General features: G+C 42.6%; 6 protein-coding genes and 2 long non-coding RNA genes across 9 annotated transcripts; 7 read left to right on the top strand and 1 right to left on the bottom strand.

The window, feature by feature from the left end:
• Positions 1-178: 178 nt before the first annotated feature.
• LOC116430183 (uncharacterized) lies at positions 179-3,882 on the bottom strand. The gene is made up of 3 exons (XR_012998750.1): positions 3,579-3,882; positions 1,575-1,666; positions 179-1,130 (listed from the first exon to the last, which is right to left on the bottom strand). It is a non-coding gene; the product is annotated as an uncharacterized LOC116430183 (long non-coding RNA).
• On the top strand, positions 1,368-3,644 carry LOC116430182 (ess-2 splicing factor homolog). The gene is made up of 3 exons (XM_031983956.2): positions 1,368-1,728; positions 1,929-3,090; positions 3,172-3,644. The coding sequence occupies exons 2-3, from the start codon at positions 1,937-1,939 to the stop codon at positions 3,467-3,469; spliced, it is 1,452 nt and encodes a 483-aa protein (XP_031839816.1). The 5' UTR covers positions 1,368-1,728; positions 1,929-1,936; the 3' UTR covers positions 3,470-3,644.
• Positions 3,883-4,054: 172 nt separating the features above from the next.
• On the top strand, positions 4,055-6,601 carry LOC116430180 (uncharacterized). Its single transcript, XM_031983955.1, has 5 exons — positions 4,055-4,212; positions 4,285-4,855; positions 4,930-5,711; positions 5,797-6,181; positions 6,276-6,601. Exons 1-5 carry the CDS (start codon positions 4,110-4,112, stop codon positions 6,532-6,534), a joined length of 2,100 nt encoding a protein of 699 aa, XP_031839815.1. The 5' UTR covers positions 4,055-4,109; the 3' UTR covers positions 6,535-6,601.
• A 1,205-nt stretch (positions 6,602-7,806) lies between these two features.
• Positions 7,807-8,799, top strand: LOC116430091 (uncharacterized). Its single transcript, XM_031983769.2, has 3 exons — positions 7,807-8,070; positions 8,172-8,446; positions 8,533-8,799. The coding sequence occupies exons 1-3, from the start codon at positions 7,921-7,923 to the stop codon at positions 8,645-8,647; spliced, it is 540 nt and encodes a 179-aa protein (XP_031839629.1). The 5' UTR covers positions 7,807-7,920; the 3' UTR covers positions 8,648-8,799.
• A 50-nt stretch (positions 8,800-8,849) lies between these two features.
• Positions 8,850-11,604, top strand: LOC116430090 (uncharacterized). Its single transcript, XM_031983768.2, has 3 exons — positions 8,850-9,233; positions 9,309-9,419; positions 9,516-11,604. The coding sequence occupies exons 1-3, from the start codon at positions 9,021-9,023 to the stop codon at positions 11,439-11,441; spliced, it is 2,250 nt and encodes a 749-aa protein (XP_031839628.1). The 5' UTR covers positions 8,850-9,020; the 3' UTR covers positions 11,442-11,604.
• Positions 11,605-12,092: 488 nt separating this feature from the next.
• On the top strand, positions 12,093-13,054 carry LOC143174633 (uncharacterized). The gene is made up of 2 exons (XR_012998834.1): positions 12,093-12,451; positions 12,586-13,054. It is a non-coding gene; the product is annotated as an uncharacterized LOC143174633 (long non-coding RNA).
• Positions 13,055-14,354: 1,300 nt separating this feature from the next.
• Positions 14,355-15,468, top strand: A4 (apolipophorin-III-like protein). Its single transcript, XM_031984131.2, has 2 exons — positions 14,355-14,701; positions 14,871-15,468. Exons 1-2 carry the CDS (start codon positions 14,429-14,431, stop codon positions 15,180-15,182), a joined length of 585 nt encoding a protein of 194 aa, XP_031839991.1. The 5' UTR covers positions 14,355-14,428; the 3' UTR covers positions 15,183-15,468.
• An 811-nt stretch (positions 15,469-16,279) lies between these two features.
• LOC116430236 (uncharacterized) lies at positions 16,280-23,091 on the top strand. Of its 2 annotated transcripts, none has more exons than XM_031984067.2 (9): positions 16,280-17,632; positions 17,742-17,850; positions 18,011-18,337; positions 18,418-18,654; positions 18,738-19,065; positions 19,166-19,464; positions 19,556-20,188; positions 20,287-20,455; positions 20,609-23,091. In XM_031984067.2, the coding sequence occupies exons 1-9, from the start codon at positions 17,595-17,597 to the stop codon at positions 21,145-21,147; spliced, it is 2,679 nt and encodes an 892-aa protein (XP_031839927.1). In that variant the 5' UTR covers positions 16,280-17,594; the 3' UTR covers positions 21,148-23,091. The 2 variants fall into 2 exon arrangements, with proteins under 2 accessions (XP_031839927.1, XP_031839926.1); XM_031984066.2 differs by having other exon boundaries at positions 20,287-20,467.
• Positions 23,092-23,264: the final 173 nt, after the last annotated feature.

Below are 23,264 nucleotides of genomic sequence, written 5' to 3'. Positions count from 1 at the left end.
ATAGAGGGGACGAAACGTCTTTCTTGACTCGCGATGCTTTTCGAAGTTAGTAGAAACAGCCACGTGCTTCGCAAACGCGAGTGCGAGTGCGAATGCGAGTGCGAATGCGAATCAAAGCCGGAATAAAAACGAGAACGGGAACGCGCGAATCTTTTATCGTTTCCCTCTTTCAATTAGCATGCAATTTCAACATTCCGCAGCTCTGCGACGATACCGCGCGAGCGTCCAAAATTTATTATACTTACCCTAGAATTCAATTGGTTTCCGCTCGAGACACTATAGCCTTCCACGAATAAACTGTTGTTTTCTTTTCTTTTCTTTTTGTTGGTTCGATCGAACGAATAAATCAATCCGAAAAGTTGAACCTTTATTCGATGCCGTATAAAAGCTGAAAAACTAAGAAAAATAGTAAATGCGAGACAGATCTCGGAAGATTTTCGCTGTAACATAGTCAGCAGGCATATCCTATCTCGCCGCTGGAATCCTCATATGTCTTTCATCGTGGCTTTCCAACACCTCGCAGCTTCTCGGATCATTTTGCTCGGTCTCTCTTCCTCCTTTCTTCCGAGAGGCATGGCAATACGAGAAGGCAATCATATCCCATCCCACTGTCTCGACTCGACCAAAATATCGTTTCGACTACTTACCGAGTGGCTAAAGCCAGGGCCGTGCCTTGACTTGCCTTCACTTCACTTCACTTCACTACACTTCACTTCGCTTCGTTTAACTTCGCTCGAGTTGACGTGTTCGTATGTCACAGTACACTACGTCCGTCATCTTATCCCACCAAATTTACGCTTTCTATACCTGATACTATTATTCTTCGTTCGTTCCTTTCTTCCTTCCTTCCTTCCTTCCTTCCTTCCTTCCTTCCTTCCTTCCTTCCTTCCTTCCTTCCTTTCTTCTTTCCTTCCTTCCTTCCTTCCTTCCTTCCTTCCTTCCTTCCTTCCTTCCTTCCTTCCTTCCTTCCTTTCTTCCTCCCTCACTCCCTTACTCCCTTCATTTCTTCCCTTCTTCCTTTCTTTCTTTTCGGCAGCCTTGATTTCTATCATTTTTTCTTTCTTCCTTTTTACATTTCTCCTCTTCTTTCATTCTTATATGTCATATGCTTTATCTGAATCACATTTTAGCTGTAATAATTATATATCGTTAACACTTTTTCTGTGCTCTCTATAATTATTATTATACCTACATTTGTGTTTAAAGCAATATAAATTATTCAAGATTTACGGAACATTTTCATTAGTTATACAATTTGTACTTTGTACGATTAATCGATCATTTTTCAATCATTGTAAAGCGATATTTATTCATTGCTTGGTTTGGTAAAAAGTTCAGTGAAATTAAAATTGTTTAAAATCCTTGAAAAAAATTGTTGCCAACTTCTTCGAATCAACTCGCGAATTAGCTCGCAAGTTAATAAAGCATATTACATTTCGATATAACGATAAGTATGAAAAACGATCGAGCGACATCCATTAGAATCAATCAGTTTTTCGTTAAGGATAAGTTCTTGTTGTCGACGCATAATGACGCCACTTGGCACCAACAGTGACAGCTCTAGTAAGGTTTACCTTTTGTTGGTTATGTGCAATGTTTGTCTAGGAGCAGAGTTTCCGTTTACTGTAATTTGTGTTCACGACTGCGGCGTCTAATTACGACAAATCTGGAAATAATAATAGTTCGTCGATTATAAAATCTAATTTAACATAAAAATATAATATCAAGGTAAAGAAGAAGCTACAATTAAAAAACATTTTCAGTGGTTAACCTCTTTTCTCGTAAAACGTAATCTAAAGACTTAATTTCTACAGTTTGTTAATCTTTAAACATCTATACGAGTATTTCTGTATTCCAAGGGAATGTGATTACCTAAACATATGTTTTTCCTGTCTTCTCGTAAGCGTTACAAGCTATGGTTTCTATAGGTTCGACAATGAATTCTCCAGGATCTCGAGCGTTAGAGACAGCTAAAAATATGAAAGATATGGCAATATTTAAGAAACCACGCGGGGTTGCGAAACGATACAAAAAAATACAACCAAAAATTTTGGACGAGGATACATATGTAAGGAAGATGGGGGAAATTATCCAGAGAGACTTTTTTCCTCATCTTGATAAACTTCAAGCGCAAAATCAGTACTTGGACGCGTTGGAGCAAAACGACGCGAAAAGAATGAGAGAACTGTACGAGAAATATAGTTCGGGACGTCCAATAACCGAGAGACCTGCTAGCCCTGCTACGTTCGAGACTCCCATGAATAAAACAGAATCCGAAGATGAACCATTAAAAACTTTGAAAACATCTAGAGATACTACCATTAATGAAAATACCAAGGACAAAGCTAGAGACGAATGTAAGAGCGGATTAGATGCCTATTTGAGTACGCATACCAGCGAGGATAACGCGAGCTTCGAAGAGATGATGGTCGAAGCGGAAAGAAGACTTAAACTTAAATTTGCTTGGCTCTACGAAGCAGAGGAGAAACTGGAAGCCTTGACAAACGACGAATCTAATAATGGTGTTTTAGCTATAGAGAGTAGAGATAAGAAACCCAGTCAGTTGGACAGTTGGAATTACAGAAACAAAAATTATATTATGTATGTTCCCGATGGAGTTGAATTAACACCGGACGAAAGGATCGACTTAGCCAAGAAGAAGCAACTGGTAATGCATGAAAATACGAGGCTTCGAATAAATCCGTTCAACGAACAACAAAATAAAGAAACTATCAGCGAACTGGCAAAGAATCAATCGAAGGCTAACGATGGAAAAATAGGAGTTGACGGTAAAGAAATCGTTAGAAACCCGACTCCTAGGGTGAACGGATTTAGTTTTGTAGCAACTCCGAGTCCAAGGCCCGGCGAATGCGAGAGTCCTTTGATGACTTGGGGTCAGATCGAAGGTACGCCGTTTAGATTAGACGGCGGAGACACTCCTTTATTGAGAACAAGTCACGGGCCATCGTTTAGAATGGCAGAACCACCGAAGAGGGAACAATTAGCGTTACAATTAGCGGAAAAGGCTGGAGAAAGACACAGAGATAGAAAGACTAAAGCTTTGGAAGCAGCTAGAAGATCGCTAGCGACGTAAGTTTACTTTCTATCGTACGGTACATAGAGATCCTTCGATATCGTTTGCTCTAAATTGTTGCAATTGTTCCTTTACAGACCTTCGCCAAGATCAACTATAGATCGCTTGAGTACCATGTCCCCGGCTGCTAGAAGATTAGCTACACAGAAGCTACGTATCGCGAGTACACCGAGTCCCCGAAGAGCCACTTTATCCAGAACACCGTCGATCGGCATTAGAACACCGGGCACTCCAAGAATACATACACCATCGAAATCCGAAAATCACCTTAGAATCGAAAACAGTAGCACTCGCTCGCAAGGACCTGTTCTCACCGACAACCTTCTTAATTTGCCTCTTCAGAGACAAAGAGCAGCGGATTTTTTCAACAAATAAACCACACAACTCGCGTGTTACACTATCATTTACTATAATACTAGGTGTTATAAGCTAATGTAAATATGTTATTGCATTTCGAAATAGCGTATGAAAGGTACGAACTTACTTTCCAAGTATCGAAACTTTATATTGTAAAATAGTATTTTATAATAAAATATTTATTAAAGAAAAACGACTCGATGCAACGCCAAGTATGCTGTTATTCGTGAATAAGTAGAATAATCGTTATGAAGTGTGAAATGATATTTTTGCAAGAGTAACATTTAGTTAGTCTCTCTCTGTACGAGTCAACGACAATGTGGAAGAAGGCGGAAGTAGCGAATTGTCACGAGCAACGTCTTGTTTGCGGTACGATATATTATATCGTGAGAAAAGTTTGACAGACACGTCGAAAGCGTATACGTTGAATTATGTTTGTATCAATATTTAAACAAACACCGCAATGCAAAGCAGTCGTTCGATTTCACCACTTTAAGGTTCGAGTGCAGGAAGTTTCAAAAGTGGCTGTAAACAAGAGTAACAGGAAGTACGATTGACAATGAGAAATTGCGCAATTCAGTTTTGAATTGGCAACATATTCGAGTATATAAGGTAATCGGAACGATGATTACAGCAGAAAAGAAAGATTTTTGACAGTATGAAGTCCTCAGCCGCGTACAGTGTGTTCCTTCTGACGGTGGTCTGCTTGTTGATCGTTCGCGGACAACAGCAAGGATGCTCGTGTGGAAATCTAGGATCAGGTACATGGCGAATTTCATTGTGAATTATGTAACTTCGATCGAAGAATGTTTGTTAAATTGATCTCGTTGTAGGTACAAATCCTTGCACTTGCAGCCAGACCGTTGTAAAAGCTGCACAATTGCCAAAACCAACGTATTACGTTTCACCGGAAAAGATTAACGAAGCTACAGTAGCACGGAACAATATAGTCGTATCGACTGGTGTACCTCAAATCGGCGTCTCCAATTTGCAAAGCATCAGCAAGTCTAATCCCATTATATATAACAACGCTAACTCTAATGCTTACATCAACAGTAATACCGATACCGTTGCGTGCAACGATGCTGGTTCCAACGTACAAATCAACAGTGATTCGAACGCGCGCAACAGTAATAGCGACGCTAGTTCAGACGCATATAACAATGGCGGTGTCGTTGGTCATAGCAGCAGCGACTCTAACACGGTTACTAACAATAATCCGATTGCTTACACCAGCAACGAACCATCTATTTCCCCTGCAACGTCTGTCACTTACACAACCGTTGCTTCCCCCGACAATACCGGTGCAACTGGTTCCGGTTGTGGCTGTAGCAAGCAAATTTCAAAATCTTTAGAACTCGACGATTCGGCCAAGTCAAATTCAGATGTCAATATTGTGCCCAGGTATTTCATCGATTTCATATTGTTTCCTTAACGATAGATTAAACATTACATTTATTCTCTGTTCCTATGCATAGCTTCTCACCGATCGGCGATTTATGCTATCCACTGCCAATTGATTCTCGCAGTGGAAAATTAATCGAAAAGACTAGAGTAACTCCGGCTTATCCTGGAAAAATTGTATGCAATAAACCCAATCCTTCGGAGCCTTATGAAATTTGCGTAAACATGCTCAATGGAGAAACCACCACTAGAGCGATCACATCGATTTCACCCGGTGCAACCAGTGGGCCTAGTTCTGCAGCATACGGACTACCAAACGTTGGCATACTTGCTGGATCAACTTCCGGAGCATTCTCCGGTAGCGGAATCGGATCATTTGGAAACGGAAATACTGCTGCGTTTAGCGGATCAACTTCCGGAGCGTACAGTCAAATTGGCTCCGGATCATTTGGAAATGGAAATTCTGCTGCGTTTAGCGGATCATCATCCGGATCATCATCCGGATCATTTGGAAACGGAAATTCTGCTATGTTTAGCGGATCAACATCGGGAGCGTACAGTCAAATTGGCTCCGGATCATTTGGAAATGGAAATTCTGCTGCGTTTAGCGGATCAACGTCCGGAGCATTCGGTGGAACCAGCTCCGGATCGTTTGGAAACGGAAATTCTGCTGCGTTTAGCGGATCGCAATTCGGAAAATATATCAGTTCAAACTCTGGATCTTTCGGTGGATCGAGTTCCGGGTATAGGGCATCTCCTTTTGCATACTCTGGCTTAAGCGCTGCGAACGGAGAAAAGCAATATGGGAGGATAACCATGAGTAGCAGTCCTTCCAGTTGTTTCGACGATGACACGGGTACGTCATCCAGGAATTGAAATATTTTATACCGTTTTCGATAGTGGAATTTTAATAGAATAACGAGACACGGTGTGGCTTTCAGATGAGAGACAAGCAGATTACTCGTATCCAGAAGTGCCAGCCGATGCGGTATCTCTCACCCTCGCGTACAAAAATCTTCGAGCTCCAAACGTAATCTACAGACAAGGAAAACAATTTGTACCGGAAGATAAATTGTCGTTCGGGCATCGTACGGTTCCAAACGATGCGAACAATGTGAAGAAGATCGTTGATATTCCGGAAGAGAGGCTGGTTACCGTCGAGAAGCCTGTCGTAGAATTGAAACTGGCACCTCCGAGAACCGTTGTCATTGGTTCTTACGACGAACGGGAAGAAGCAAAGCTTGCGGAACTCGAAGCGATCGAACGCGAAAGTATAACGCAAGAAGAGTCCGTGGATCAAGTTGCGGAAGGTTTGGTCACTTACAGGTAAGCGTCTCGATGCTGCTACAGCGACGTTTCTCCGTGGGAAAGGTCGCGAATTCGTTTACTTTACGTTAATCGTTGTACTAACCGTTCACAGGGATTTAGGATACGCGCCGGTGGGTGCAACTTTCGCAAAGAGCTACAGCGGAATTAGTAATGGGGAAATTAACGACAGCATGGAAGAACCGTGCGGTCCCTTGGGTCCGCCGAAACCGGATTATATTCCAGGCTCGGTGATCGTTCAGCAGAACATTGCAAGAGCTGACAGCATCGCGAATGCTGCTATTGGGACAATTACCGATAGTATGGATGTGCAGCGCACGATTCCCTCAAGATTCAGATCATGCTCCAATTGATTGATTAATGTAACATCGAACAGACCGTTTTACCTTCTATAGACCTATGAAAAATAAATTACTTTGAACTCACAAAATTCTCCTCTCTTACTTTTTCTAGCAATAAGAACCTTTAGTTTTAATACGTATATACATACACGCATAGATATATAGACTTTTTCGACTTTCATACGCTTATACAACGTAAGCTACAACGAACGAAGAAAATGTTGTTTTAGCGTAGCTTAAGATAGAATTAGCAACTAGGACTTGTAATGTAGAAAAGTGTAAAGGAGATAGGGCTACGCGTAGCGTTCGCTAGCATTTGTTATGCCTCTGCTACGCGTCAAGATTTACGATGCTCCTTCAGTTGAGCCTTTGGTGGTTTAAGCGATCGTGTCAACGCCTCGTAAAACGCACTTTCGACCAAGGAAAGGTAATTTCTAGTATAAGCACCACATGACAGGCTAGTTTAGTAATGGTGAGAATCGGATACTAAAGCAGACGCTACTACTACTCGTGTTCGTACGTCTTTATTGTATTCGGCGAGAGAAGCGTTCGGGCGAAATTTCTTCGGGTACAATTATGCGATTGATCAACATTATAGTTTTCATTTCTGATCGAATAATGCGAACACGCGTACACTTTCGAAGCTGAAGAATATGTCGATCTGTATAGACGTGTACGGATATTACTCCCTTTTTATATTTATCTAGACGTTTCCGTCGCATCGAAATGAAACGTACCGAAAACTCGCGACGAAAACTTTCTATCGAAAACAAGGGAAGGAAATTCAGGAAGATTTGTTTCTAAAACGAATGACATGCCTTCTAAGTTTTATCGACGTTTCGGTTTTACGAAGAACGCTCGGTTTCAAGTTTCAAGAGAATATTCATTTATATTGGCGCCCATGTATGAAATGAAACGAAACGAAACGAAACGAAGTTGCTGTAGCGAATAGGTTTACGAGAGACATAGTCGAAATAGTAAAATTGCTTACGACTTTTCGCGTGAAACGTATTACGCAACGCGTAAGAGGTAAATTAGTTTGCGTGTTTGACTCTCGTAGCGTCCGCTACGTGCGTTTCATATCCTTTCTCGTAAACACGCCTGAACCTCGTTAACTTCCGTGGACGATATTTGCACGCTGAATTTTGTCCGCGAGCACGTTCCAGGATCTGCAAAATTTCTAGATGGAAAAGCCGCGCGACTCGCACGTTCGCGCGTTCGCGCGTGTTTACGTATACTCGAGAATAATTGCGAAACAAACACCGTCTAAATGGCGAATCGAGCGGTAAACAGGAAGAAGGATCGAAACTTTTCGTACGACATGTTCGTACATATATTAAGAGCGCAGAATCGCCGTCCGCAGTTTAATTGTAATCTTGATTCTTCGAAGATACGATCATGCGTTCGAAAACATTCGTCTTGTTCTTTATCGGAATTGCCTCAGTTTCGAATTTGGAAGGTTGCTACGGCCTGAGCTACGATAGGCCTGAAATAGTGACGTACGGCGAACCGTGTGCCCCTGGGCGTCAACTGCCGATCACGGTCGAGGTAAAAGTTCATGTTTATCGACCGTTGGGGGTCTATCTCTGGACGGATAGGGAAAAGAAAGCAACCGCGAATTGAATGGGAACTAAATGGAATAATTTCAGGGACCGAAGCCACCCGTAGAAACTCAGAAGATACCGTTATCGTTAAATTTTAAAGTTGCTACGGATATGTCCGCAAAGCCTCGTCGCCTCGAATATCCGATCGCGATAGACGTACCGGTTCCTAAGCTATCGCCAATGGAACGAACCATCGTGGAGGAAGACGCTTTACGAGGAAAGAGCTACGCGTACGATACTTACGTTCCTCCTGCGAATCATGCGATACCTCTGCCGAGAAACTATAATTTCGCCGTTAATCTTCCAGTCTCCATTGAAAAGTAAGTTACACGTATACGATCGTTCGTCCGTTTGCATTCCACGATGGAATATTTCGTCCTGTTTCCATTTATCCTTCTTCTTTTAGAGTCGTGCCTGAAAAACCCACAGAAAGATTCGTTAAACGGCTGACAGGATTGGCAACACGAGTCGACAGAGTGCTCGTTCCTGCTTGCGAACTTTCATCGTCGTCTCGATGTTAAACTACTTGTATACATTCTAAAAAACTATTGTATTATATTATATTATATTATATTATATTATATTATATTATATTGTATTGTACTCTCGAAGGTTTTTCTACCGCTTCGAGCAAAGTTGAAGTAGCGACCGCGATATCCTTCGGCCAAGATAAATAAAACGGATACGATAGAGGGAAAAGCAAACTTTTCTTTCGATCGATGATATCGCGTCCAATTTGATCTCTCTGTAATTCAGCAATCTTCTTTGTTGTCAAAGACGCTCACGATCTACGTGCTGTTCTCTGCGACGAGATATGAATCGCGCAAGTATATATAAAGGTATACGAGCTCGTTTCGACCGAAATCAACGGAGTGTTTACCTCCGACGGGAACTATGAGGAACGGAAATTCGTTTATTCGTTCGTCCTTGCCGGTGATATTTTTCGCTAGGTTGATCTTCGCCGAAGACTTTCTATTCGGACTGCGTCAAGAAGATTCGTTCGATTATCTGGAACCTCTGAAATTATCATCCGTGGGAAGAAATCTGTTTTCGCGAGACAAAGTCGCGTCCGACGAGGATATTCGAGGAAACGAAGATGAAGCGACGGTAAAACGATCGGCAACTACTCTTCATTTACTAGTCTGCGTGTATTCCATCGAATACAGGTGTTAATCGCTTTAGGTGTTACCCGATATCGAAGAGAGCTGGACAATTCTCGAAAGGGGTACGAATCTAACGACCAACGATCACAGTCCATTGTTCCCAGGAGCAACGTCGACGAACAGTGAACAGGTGACGAAACTGATCTTTGATTACATTCCGTGGAATGGTTCGTAATTGTCAGCGTTGTTCGTAATTCTCTTATCGAAGAAACCGAAATCTTTTTAGAATATAACCGAAAACGAGCCGAGCGTATTGCCGAAGCGTGATGTGTTCGGTTCCGACGGACCGACGGACGAGCTTCCCGAAACGGATTCCAGGTACGCGGAACCGGATTCGTGTTCATCGACATGGGAACACCTGCAGAGTTCTTCTTGCGAGCTGGAAGCTTCAGAGTTTGCTCACGATCGCGTCACCGGTCTTATAATGCACGAAATATTCTGCGAAATCACCAAGCTGTTGCGCTACGTGTGGATCGCTGGTGAAAACGTAAAATCTGAACTTGGTTTGGAACTACTGTTCGATCTGGAAAGACAAGGAGGACGCGTGATTTCGTTGAGGCGGCTTCTCTTCGACGAAAGTCTCCACCGAGAGATAATACGCGGCTTGATACGATTCAACCGATTTTCTCAGAGCCCTGAAAATCTCGAGTATTTGTCCGCTATAGTCGGAAGGTGCGTCCCTTCGGTCCACATTCGAGAAACCTGGGGACGATTGAATATCGCTGTTAACAATTTCCTCGTTCACGTCGCAAGATTTCTCGGAGAGCTCGAACACCGTCTTCGTCTTGGTCCAACGATGAGCGGCGACATAGACTTTCTCGTCGCACTGAGGGAAAAAATTCTAGCCGTCGAGAAAGAGGCGTTGCATTCCATCGGTGAATATTTATTGAATCGATTCGAAGGAAACGCAGTGGCGTTCGTAGAATCGGTATTTGCTCGAGTTTTCGCTCGAGAACGGTTTTATCCGTATTTGGTCGTTCTAAAGGAACTCGCCGGTATTCTGCGCGATTCGTATAGCGGCTATCACGCATCCGGCTTCCTGCAGCACGTAATTGTACCAACGCGAAATTTCGTTTCAGCTTTCTTGGCTCCAGATCTTTGCTTCTCATCTCCGTCGAGAAACAGTTTGATGGCTGCGGATGCGAATGCGAATGCGAATGCGAATGCGAATGCGAGTACGGAGTCGGAAACGGAGACGAATCTTCCGTTAAAAATTGGACAAACGTCTCTCGAAACGGACGACCGGTCTTCGTCGACTGTCTCACCGCGCGGCTTACCAATCGGTATCGCCTCCATTCTATCCGACTATTCCATCGATTCCCCTGATACCGTATCGGGAACCATTTCGCACGCGTTCGCTGCCGACTCCTTACCTTCCTCTACGAGTACGACGCCTTCCGGCGGTTCTATCGAGAATCTTCCTCCAGGCTTCGTTGCGAATACGCATCCACATAATGACAACAGTCCGTCTTTATCGGCGTCTGAAATTTCAGCGCCTGAAATGTCCGATTCGCAACCCTCTCCCTCACCTTTTCCTTCATCTTTTACATTTCCCAGTTCGCTAGAGACTGCTACAGCTTTGCCGAACGATGCAACTCTATCGTATCCTACGTCGAGCGAACAAGTCTACGAGAGTTTCCCGTCTCTATCGGTGACTAGACCGGACCACTTACCGGACACAACCTTTCAAACGGATTCCCCTTCTTCCACAATGGAAACAACAGCCTTGCCGCGTTTCGAAAACATCGTTATTCCATATTCCGCATCATCGATTCATTCGTCGACGGGTCCGTCGCGGAGCGATTCTTCGATTAACGCGCCGCAACCTCCTCTAATTTCTCTCGTTCGATCCTCCGACAATGTATCCGGGCATCCAGCGATTCCTGTCGAAGAGGCGAGAGACGCGTCGCTTTGTAAAAACTCGAATGAACATTCCAATTATTACGTTATTCCGTTCTCAATGGAAACCGTCCCTTTTCAGCCAAACTGGCCACCAATTTCCGAGGTCTACATCAAATTTCGCGAGCACGCGCCACCATCGAACTTATTTCGCAATATTCCAAATTCTTGCAAACCAGACGATCTGCCATTGGTAAGTTTATTTGAAAATACTGCTCATTACGATACGTCGAACGCCTTACCTTCGCGATAAGGGATCCAACCGTTTACGCGCATCTCACCGCAGGATCGCATTACCGTTCTACGCCGACCGTCTTTGCTTTCTACGCGGTTTTATTTATTGTACCAAACTCTATAATAAACTGAAATTCAGAAAACAAACTTTTTACCTTTCACATTCACCACTGATCTACGCGACCTCAACCTTTCGCTGGTTTTAACGTTGAAATTTTGTCGACGATTTTCGAGCTCTGTAAAATCATCCATAGTAACATCGATTCTTCGAATGCAAAAGGAAAACGAGAAAACGAAGATAAAACGTCCAGAAGCAGAAACAGTTGTTCCAAGTAAAATCGAAACTAGTTTCGATCGTTCGAAAAGGTAGTCGTGTTTTTCCGGTTGCTCGGTGATCATTGATGCGGAAGATGGCATTTTTTTCAAGATATCTCTCTCTCTCTCTCTCTCTCTCTCTCTCTCTCTCTATCTATCTATCTATCTATCTCTATCTCTCTCTCTCTCCGAGATGCTCCGTCCGATCGTGTCGCGGTACTTTGTAGACATTGAAAGAGCAGAGGAAGCGCGGAGACGAGGATTACACAATTTCCGGCGAGAATCTATAGAAAAAAATGCAATTCATGACGCGGTGGAATAATTAGGTAAGATAAAAGCCGATGTTTCATCGGTAAGCAATTCATTTCAGTTTGCGACGCAAAAGAGAAACACGGTGGTGGAAAAGGATCGAGGTGCATTGTCGTGGATGGACGAGGAGAAGAAGAGTCAGAGAGTCTCTCCGAAGCACAGGGGCTCGAATCGTTGATTATTACCGAGTGATCTTTGATCTTAATTCGTTTTATCGTGACAGCGCTCGCTTGGCACGCCGCTTGTAGTAAAGCAGTTTGCCGCTGCCTCTCTAACGAAAACTACCACACTACCGTGTAGTACAGAACCACGTAGAAGATCGCTTCCGAAACAAGGAACGTGTACAAGATGGCTCGATTTTGGTTCACTTTCGTCCTCGCGGCCTGTCTCTTCTACATCTTCCAGGTATTTGGGCGATTTTGTATCTTCGGACCTTTCGGTTTTCTCATCGAAACGCATGCGTAATCGCGAAAGAATCGAACCAAGTAAGAACAGATGAAAACTATCGACTGATCTTGATTAATCGTATTGTCGCCTAGGCGAATCCTGTGCCGGAAGATACCCCGCAATCCCCTACGTCCGGTTTAGACAATATCGCGGATCAAGTGAAGAAAGCTTGGAGCTCCGCTTCGGATACTCTCCAGGAAAAAGTGGGCCAATGGATGAACGAAACGAACCTGAACGACACGATCGAGAAAGCGAAATCTTTTTTGAATCAAGCTGGCGAACAGATCCGTAAGGAAGCGGAGAAGATCGGAGACAAACTTCACGACTAAATTCATCGTTGGGTATATGCATATGTATATGTATACCTACGTGTGTATGTAATGTAATCTAATGTAACCTAATCGAATGTAATGCAATGTAATTTAATGTAATATAATGTAACGTAGTATAATGTAATGTAATGTAATGTAATGTAATGTAATGTAATGCACTGTAATGTAATAATATTTTCTACACGTATAAGCATAGGCAATAAAAGACGATCCAAGTTGAGCAAACTTATACGAGCGGTGTACGTACCCATGGAATTGGCACACGGTAACTTTGCGAATGCAGTTACACGCGAGTCTAACAATTCGACGACGATTACGACGAATTTCCTTTTGCTCTTTGCAAATAGTGTTTGAATAACGTTACGTCACTCTTCTCGCATTTCAAATATGTTGTTTCTACCATTAACGATGCGCGCATTATTTTATTGCAAGCGGCGTCAACTTTGACACGGATGCCGAGATAAAAAAATGATATTTTACTCTATCGAAATGCGAATTGCTCGACGCGCGATTTATCGATGACCATAGTTATGCAATGTACTCGTAAGGTTAACCGATTCTGAAAATAAAATACGAAAATTAGAGTCTGCTCTCTATATTCTAACAAGTTGTACGGTGTGTACCGTACATACACACGCGTATACGACGTTCGACGTCGGATGACGATTCGTAGGCGGAAGTAGAAATCGAAGAAAGATCGTCGTTAAAATGTCGCGTTGTTTTAATTACAGTCAAATGATCGTTAAATGTCGTGGAACGGTGTATTCGTATAGATACGGTCGCAGATATCGAAGAGCATGTCCCAAGCAAATACATGCGCGTCACGTTACCGAACTTAATCGACTTGTGCATAGTCATAGATTTTTCCACAGGACCTTGACCTCTCGACGCGGCTCAAGGGGAATCGGTATTTGCCGAACGAATCGCCAACGAATCATCTATTTGCGCAAGCAACGATCCGGCGATACGAAAGAAATCATTTGAAAATATTCTCTCCGTGATTGATTCGCGATTGATTTCGAGAAAAGACGATAGTCCGAAATTACAGATAACGCTGATCTTGCCTTCACCTTTGACTTTCGGATATCAATCCGAGATCGAGTATTCGAAGACGTTGCGCTTGATTATTTCGAACGAGAGTAACAATACGTCTCTTATACGTGTGCACATTATTTCTTAGCCTCTCGTCTATGCCTCGCGAATAATATAAATGCCACTGTAAGCGAAACTCTCTGCCTCCTTAACCGGCATCGCACGGTTAGCACAGCGGTAACCGAATTTTCTAGCAATCCATCGAATCGTATATCTTTACCAGATCTCAGGTGGACCTCTGGTTTAAGAAGGTTCGGCAACTGGTGAAAATTCAAACGGTGGAATGGTCAGTAACTTTTTCCAGAGTCGAGAGAGAGAGAGAGAGAGAGAGATGCGAATCGTATACACGTGTATCGTGATTGGTCATCGTCGAAGCGAGATAACGGACGCTGTGCCCTCGTGCACCCTCGATAAGGATTGTCTATAAAAGTGGTAGTCGGCGCAATCGGCGCAATCGTCAGTCGGCCGGTGTCAGTTTCTAGTTGTAGCGAGAATCTACGGGACCGAAGAAATGAAGACTATCCTCGCGATCGCGTTAGCTGTGGTGGTGCTGGCCGATGCAAAAGTTGCGCCGGCTGCCGACACCCCTGTTGCCACCGATTCCACCGCGGTTCAGCTGAACCAACTGATCACCCAAGCTCAAACCAACATCAACGATATGGCCAAACAGATCCAAGAGAAGCTGAACCTGCCCGACCAAGAGACCCTCGTGAAAACCGTCAAGGAACAAACCACCGACTTTGTGACCAACGTTCAAACCTATATACAGAACGTCACCGAAGAGGTAACACTTTTCCTTTCCCTGTTGTTTCGTCGTTTATAACGTACCATGTACCGAGTAGCGGTCGCCTCGGTACTTTCGAGTTCCTTGGAGAGCTTCCGCATGAAAAGATTACTAAATCTTTCGAGTCTGAACGCTAAAAGAAAATGATCGATTTGTCCATCGGTTTTAGGTGAAGACGAAAACTCCCGAATTGGAAACGATGTGGAACGACGTGAAAGGAAAGTTGACCAAAGTCGTGAACGACATCAGCGGTCAAATCCCCGGGGCACAGCAACAGGTCGCCGAGTTGGAGGCGAAATTCCAGCAAGGTGTCCAAGTGATGCTCAAGGAATCCGACAAGGCAGCGAAATCCCTGAGCACGCATTCGGAGAAGATTCAGGAGGACCTCGCTAAATTCACGAAACAGGCGGTCGACATTGCCGTACAGGCGACGCAGAACTTGAACACTCAACTCCAGCAAGCTGCTGCCCAGAAAAGCTAAATTCGCGTCGATATCTCGCTCTGAGAACGAATACGCACCGCCGATGCAAATAGAATTTTCTCCCTCCTCTCCTCCCTCCTAAAAAATAGAGACAGAATAGCAACTTCGAAGCGATCGACGCGAGTATTCTCCGAGAGCGCTTTAGGAACCGCTTCTAATTATACATCTATAGTTTCATCGTGTACGCTTTATCGGTGGATTACCTATTATATTTATATCTCGGTGTCTGTACGCTACGCGTGCTAGGTACATGTATGTAAGTGAAATACATTTTACAGGGAATCCACGCAAATCGTTCGTTAATCCCTACTATTGCGTGTGTTGCGAATTACTCAACAATAATTTCGACATTTCTCCGATGGTCTTGCCCAATATTTTCGAATGTTATTCGACTTCGATTGAAATGTTTCGCAGATGTGTCAGCAAATACCGCTCCGTAAAAGAAACATTTCAGTCGGAGGAATACAGGTACACGTATTATATACATATATAAGGACGAGTAAGTACCTACATGCGTCGCACGGGAAAGGCGAATAAGGCGAATTGATTCGCGGCAACATCCTCGACATCGAACAGTTGATCGGTACCGCTGCTTCAATTTCGAGCAGCGTTTGCGAAACGCTCTGGAAAAGACATTCGCAACGGAAATATCGAATCGATCGAGGATTCACGCGCACTTTTGTCAAATGAGCGTACCGTTGCCGTCGTTGTTGCCGTTATTCGCGATCTTGATGGTAAGTTCCCCGAGATTCCTGTCTCCTCGTATTTTTTCCTTTAGTATTCGTGTTATTCGAATAACCAAGTTTACGAAAACTTTTGCCAGATGACGGGAAATGTCGAGGGAGTCTACGGAAAGGAAAGAATCTTGGGAACGCTGTCGAACGCCGTGTCCGATAAATCGATTGCTCGCGTCGATAGAGCGGACAGAATAAATAGAGGTTTCGATATAATGGTTCGATGTGTAAACGTGTTGGGTCGCGTGGACGACTTCATTTCGGACAGAACGAGAAATATTCTTCAAAAATTGCATACTATGTATCACGAGGACCATAAACGCAAGCGGAGAGGATCCGAGCCGTATCCAGATTCTTCACCGATTTAAAACTACGTACAGACCAACTGATAAGTAGTTGTACGATCGCTCGTACTGTACGGAAGAACACAAGTTCCATTTACATGTGTAGCAGATACGTAACATTTCCTAGCTTATCGATCATTTCAAGCGATACAAATGCAATACCGCGAAACTAAATGTTTTTGATAGAATTTTAAAAAGATTCCTCGAGGCTGAATTTTATAATGATGGGACGCAATGTGAACGATGTTACAGAGAGACGGTTTAAAAAGTCAAAGCGCGAAAATGATAATGATGCGCATCGATGGAATGAAAAATAGTGTGCGTGCGTGCGTGCGTGCGTGCGTGCGTGCGTGCGTGCATGCGTAGGATGAAAACGGAGGCAAGAAGGAAGGCGAGTGGTCGATCGAAAAGAGCGACTTGTCAGCGAACTAAAGATTCATTTTCACAAGCCAAGTAAAGAGCAATGTATGCAGCGACAAGGATGGTAGCGATGGGAACGCAACGACGCGGCGCGGCGCGACGCCACGCGACACGACGCGCGATGAAAATAAGTGTCCCGGCAGAGAATTGCGGATGATCTTTATCGCAATGTCTACTAATTTCTCGCTAGGTGGCGACTGTATCCGACAGTCACCGGGATCAGGTTGATCGGGCGACTTGTGCTAAGTTTTATCGTTTACCACATGTTGATTAATTAAATAAAAATACTGTATCGTTGCCAAAATCATTGTTCGAGGCTAGCGGCGTTCATTTCTAAACTCCGTAAACGCGAAATTCCAGAAAGGTGATTTCCTACGTAAGAAGAACGGAGTTACGTCACGCACTAGCAAGATATCGTGTGGTGTCGTGTCGTGTCGTGTCGGGTAGACACCGTGTTCCCCCGTACGTCTCCTCGAATGCCAAGTGTTCCTGCTTTCTTTGCTCGCATTCTCGTGTCTGTCTGTCTGAACTCGAAAGTCACGCACGCGCTACACTTTCGTAAACGAGTGTTTAGGTGGTCGTACCATTCGCGCATAACCTACAAACGATCGTGATTCGAAAACCGATCGTGAATGTTGATAGTTGTTACGGCCAGTACGGCCTCCTGTCAATCGTTCTGGGGTCGAATAAGACTTCGAATTGTAGCTTCCCGTATTTAACGAGGAAACTATAAAACAAGCGCAAGCAATATCCTCCCGTAGCGGGACATTCGATCGAAAATATTTTTTTGACGTTGAGCAGTCACCGGGAAATTAGTCAAAATTCCGGTCCCCACTAGGAAACGAGAAGGCCCGCAACAAATCGGCGGCAGAAATCCACCAACCAGTGGCGAAGAGTCCTCGTCTGGTGGCAAAATGAATAGCAAAAGAAAGAACCGTTCCAATACTAATAGGTACTTCTACCGCTTTCTTTCTTTCCTCTTATCACTTTGTATCCCCTTATGTTCCCTTATTTTCCCATCGCTCCCCAACTTCGATATATTTATGCTTATATCGTTTTAGGTCTCCACGTGCTCGTGGTCCGCAAGAGAGATGTGTCGCTGCAGAGGGTGTATATAATAATGCTCATTTCATGCACGCGATTACTAGTCATGTGGGCAACATTGTACAGGTACAATAATATCTTTCAGAATAGATGCGTTGGATAGATTTTTCCATTGTCGCATTCTTAAAGTATCTGTTACTTAACACAAATATTCCACAATTTTTATGCCTTTATCTTAGAATTTATACTTTGGAATATATCGTTATATACCGAATTATTACTACAGATTCAAACACTGAATGGTTCTGTGTACGAAGGTATTTTTCGCACATTCTCCAGCCAATTTGATGTTGTCTTGGAAATGGCGCATCGAGTAGAAGATTCAGGGAAAATAAGCGTCGAAAGTGTAGTAGAAAAATTGATTTTCAAACCGCAAGATATTATTACTATGTCTGCCAAGGATGTCGATCTAGAATATGCTATACGTGATACTTTTCAAACAGACACTGCTATTAGTAAATACAATGGTGTGATCGGTGAAAAAGAGTTGGAACCGTGGGATGCTCCTCCAGTTACTATGAACGGCGATGACTTAGAATTGGATGGTACCACTGTAAGTATTTTAAAATGGCAACAAAATTCTATCCAACTGCACCTAAGCACATTCAAATTTGTATATACAATTTTCCTCAGAACGGATGGGACGCCAACGATATGTTTCGCAAGAATGAACAAAAATATGGAGTTCAAACGACGTATGAGCCGACTTTGGCTGCTTACACGTTGCCGCTTCAAAGAAAAGATACAAAAGATTATAAAGAACAAGAACAGAAAGCTGCGGAAATAGCAAATGAAATAGAGTCGCAACCAAATCATAAAGCAAGATTGGAATTAGAAAATGGCGATGAAGAGGAAAGATTTGCAGCTGTGGTGCAGTTTATTATTATTGTTATAGTTGTTTAACAAAGTATGGGATTGATTAACCATTTTCGATTAATTCGGTATAATTTTAGGTAAGACCCAATGAAGGTAAATATATTCCGCCTCCGTTAAAGAAGAAGAACGGAAATAGCGGAAAATTGATGAGATCCAACGAACCTCCACCTTCACCTGGACCTGCAACAACCAATAAAAATATTTTTAATCAACAACCTCCGTCCAATGTAAACGTGAACATTCCTCCAGCTTCTAATCTTCCTATTGGAATGCAAAGTACTCATTCCTCTGTACAACATCCAGTATCTTTAAATATGGGAATGCCACCTAGCGGTGTAGTAGTTACATATAATAATCCTCCACCACCGTTTGTACCTCCACCAGCAACGCAACAACCGCCTCCAGGTACTACAAAGCAACATTTACAGTCAGATTTACTAATAAGCGAACAACATCACTCGTTATACGACACGCATGCAGTGACCATTTGTTACGGTATTTACAGTACCTGTGATGCAGCAAACGCAACAGCAATCCCAAGCTACTCCTATACCGCAAGTAAGCTTCCCATCGCAGCCGCAGCAAACTTCGTCGTCTAAGATGAATACAGAGAAACGTGAACGTCCTGGCAGACAGCAAGTGTATCAAGCAGACAAAGCACCACCGGCACCATTTCCGCAAGCAAACGTTACTACATCTCATCAGCAGCAACAATCGTCGCATCAGCATGTTCAGTTACAACAGCAAAACTCAGTTGAAGGACAACGATGCGAGATAGTTTCACACAAATCCGACCACAGAAAGGTAACCGAATCTTCAATGGAAATAATTAACGATCGGAAACCTTACCTCATTTTATTACAATATTTCCTCACGAGATTCGTAATCGTTCAAGGTTCCAACGCCACGTGGCAGAGACGAACAGCATTCGGAATTACGGCAATTTGCCACGGATTTCAAATTAGCGGATACACAAGCACAAGATACACCGCCGGTAACAAGAAAACAGCAGCAGCAGCAGCAGCAGCAGCAGCAACATCAACATCAACAAGATTCCCATTCTTCGTCGCAGATTACACAAACGCATCATCAAACATCTCATCAGCATACAACACCGCAACAGTCACAACAGCAACCACCACCACCTCAACAGCAGCAGCAGCAACAGCAACAACAACCACAACAACAGCACTCAAGTCCACAGCAACCGCAACAACAGCAACAGCAACATCAAAATCAAAGTGTTCAGGAAGAAACCATAGTTACTAGTAAACCGCCACCAGGACCGCTTCCTGTGAGATCTACGAGTCCAGTACAATCATCGCAACAGCAGCAGCAGCAGCAGCAACAACAACAACAACAGCAGCAACAGCAACAACAACAGCAACAACAAACTCCGACAAACACACCGGTTGCATCACAATCTCCGCAAGAAACTGCTGTTGACAAAATTACAACGGCTTTTAAGAAATCAACGTTGAACCCAAACGCTAAAGAATTTAATCCAAATACTAAACCTTTCACACCGGTAAGCCACTGAATCATTTAATGCGATGAACATTACTCGTTAAAAAGATAATCAGCTTAGTAAAAGTTAGTTACTAATATGTAGATGAACATTTTTAGCGTTCCCCGAGTACACCGACACCTAGTAGACCGCATACTCCTCAAACACCACAATACACTGGGGCTACAATGCCTGCAACTGTAGTTATGCCAGCGTATGTTATGACTAGCCAACCACCAACTGCATTCAGTCAACCACCTGCTCAACCTGTGACAAGGTTCCGGAAGGGTCAGTATCTAGGTATCCACATCTTGTTTCACCTCTTTAATTTATCTTAATCCACATTTGTTGTTGATATTATAGAAAATACGTGATTTTTGTTCGTTCGTTTGTTATTGACATCAGTAATGTAACTATTGTATCTTATTCTGATGATTTCAGTGCCGGTGATGCACGCGCAACATCGCGCGCAGGATATAGCTTCTCAAATGCAAGTAGTTGCAGCTACCGGGCAACCTTTAATGGCACCGGCTCCTCTACACCCACCATTCCAGGTACCTTATCCTGGCCAACCGGCTTATCAACAGATGGTACGCATGGTTCAGGCACCACCACCACCGCCACACATGGCTACACCTTATCATCATCATGACTCACCAGGACCGCAGGCTCCTGGGATTCAGTATATGGGTCCGCATACGCATCCCCACCCACACGTCGCTCAACAGCCACCAAGTCAAACCCCCTCTCCAGCTAATCCTAATCCACCTCATACGCCGGGCACTTACAATCCTCCTGGCACTCCACAACCCACATATCCTCCACCACCTCCTCAGGGTCATGCTCCGAGCTATCCAATAATGTGTCCTATAATTCCACCTCATATACCAATACCGCCACAGCACATGCAATACCTACCACCGCAACCGCCCCCTGGAGCGCAACAAACTATACCAGTAATTTTGCCGCACAATCAGTAGTTGTGATCCAAAATGGATAAAGAAAGAAAGAGAGGAAGGAAGAAAGGAAGAAAAGAAGGAAGAAAGAAAGAAAGAAAGAAAGAAAGAAAGAAAGAACTACTAGTATTCTGCAGAAATAGACTAAGGTTTACAAATTCAAGTTACTTTCATGATGGCATTAGGCACTTAAAGAACCTTTCACTTATCGCTTGCAGTTTTACATCAGATTTATGAGTAGCCGTGTAAGTTGTGTATTCATTGATATTTTCATATGATTTTTTTCTCTTAAAAATGTTAATGCCTTTTCCAACAAAAGCAACGCATCGTTAAAACTAATCGAAACGAGAAACGACAATTGAACGGAGAACAGATTTTACATAGAACAAAGTGCTATTCATCCTGAAAGTGACTGTTTTGGAAAGGGGTCAGTTCGCTAGAAACTACCCACAATGATTTCTCATCCCTCAAAGATTATGTTTCAATCCTACTCTAATTATACAAAAGATATTTCAATATTTCGAAACAGCTTATGTATCATTCGAGGCTATGAGTTACTAGTTTAAATGTAATATTTAAAAAAAGAAGAGATAAAAGCGTAATTTTAAAGATCGATTTATAGCAGAAGTCGAAATGTGAATAGAAAATTGGCAACGAAATATACTTGAGAATAGTATATTGACAGGTGATGCCTATATAATATTACAGGATATTTCAGAAAGGAAAAAGATAAGGAGGGACCGTGACTATTACAAAATTGAGAAACATTATAATTACAATAGCCCGCATGTGACTTTGTAAACACTTATTAAGCCAAAATCCAACTTGCAAGGTTGGCGCAGAGTGCTACTTACTAGACTGGTTCTGTACGGTATCGCATGTACCTACCTTCGAAGATCTAAGTACTCGATAGATAAAAGATCATAAATATATTGCGCAAGTAAAAAATTCTTTTTTTACACAAAGCAATTCCTGAAACGGTATAAAAAGTGTATAATACGTGGCATATTTTTCTGCTCGCGCTTTCGTACGTGATACTTCAGTGGAATGACCGGAAAGCACGGAAATGGATTAATATAATTCTTTTAAATTTAATCAAATTCTATTCAGTTATGCGATATTAAAAGATGATGACGAAACAATTGACACACAATTACAAATTTCGTAGTTCGTCAGCAATGAGGTTTGTTATGAGATATTGATGCACGAGATCCTCGAAGCAGAGACTAAGTCGAATTAGGGAAAATGTAGGGACAAGAAGTTCAGACGAGTAATGTCGTTTAAAACGACCAAACAATTTCGACAGAAAAGCATCTGTGAATGTTTGTCTGTGAAAAAAAGGAGAATTTCTCATACTCAAAATTTCATTAATATTCGCTCGGCAGTTGGAAGCATGAAGTTCGAATGTTCATAAACAATAGCATTCACCGCGTTTAAATCTTTATTTAGAAAGAAATCAAATGTAGCTTCAAAACTGATACGATCAAACGCTATCCTAATTATACTTCGTTTAAAAATCAAACCACCAAACTCTCGGTCAGTTTACGAAATTCGAGTCATACATAATTTACTATTACTACTCGAGTATTTAATTAATACACACATAATAAATTCCGAAAAATTGACTAAATTTTCAACACACACACACACACACACACACACACGCACACCCAATAAATACAACAAATACAAAATGTGGGGAATGCGTTGTACCGAAGATTCAAAATTATCGAAACATTTAAATTAATTATGTATTTGCAACATGTAAACGAATACTTCAGATGCTATGGTGTTGAGAAAGACACGTTGAATTACGGCCTTAGACCTAGTCGTGTATATAAGAAAAACGAAGGACAGGACGATCCTTAACTGTGAGATAGTTAATGCGTGGCATCGTTAGACACAAATTTTATATCGAAGAGATTTAAAAAAAAAACATCAAAATAAAGTCAATGCGTTAAAAGCCAATTTACATAACAGTCTTTATTCCGCGTATTACCTCTCAACTGTTTTAACTTGTTACATTTCATCATCGTTATCCATCCGTATGACTACGTATATTTAATTGAAACGAAGTTATACTCGTTTATTAACGTGTCACATCCGAAGAATACAAAGTGAAACTTCAAATCATATCTATG

Source organism: Nomia melanderi, chromosome 6 (genome assembly GCF_051020985.1).
Source record: "Nomia melanderi isolate GNS246 chromosome 6, iyNomMela1, whole genome shotgun sequence".
Classification (NCBI taxonomy): domain Eukaryota; kingdom Metazoa; phylum Arthropoda; class Insecta; order Hymenoptera; family Halictidae; genus Nomia; species Nomia melanderi.
Note: the sequence above shows the minus strand (reverse complement) of the source record. Positions and strands in the feature narration are given on the sequence as shown.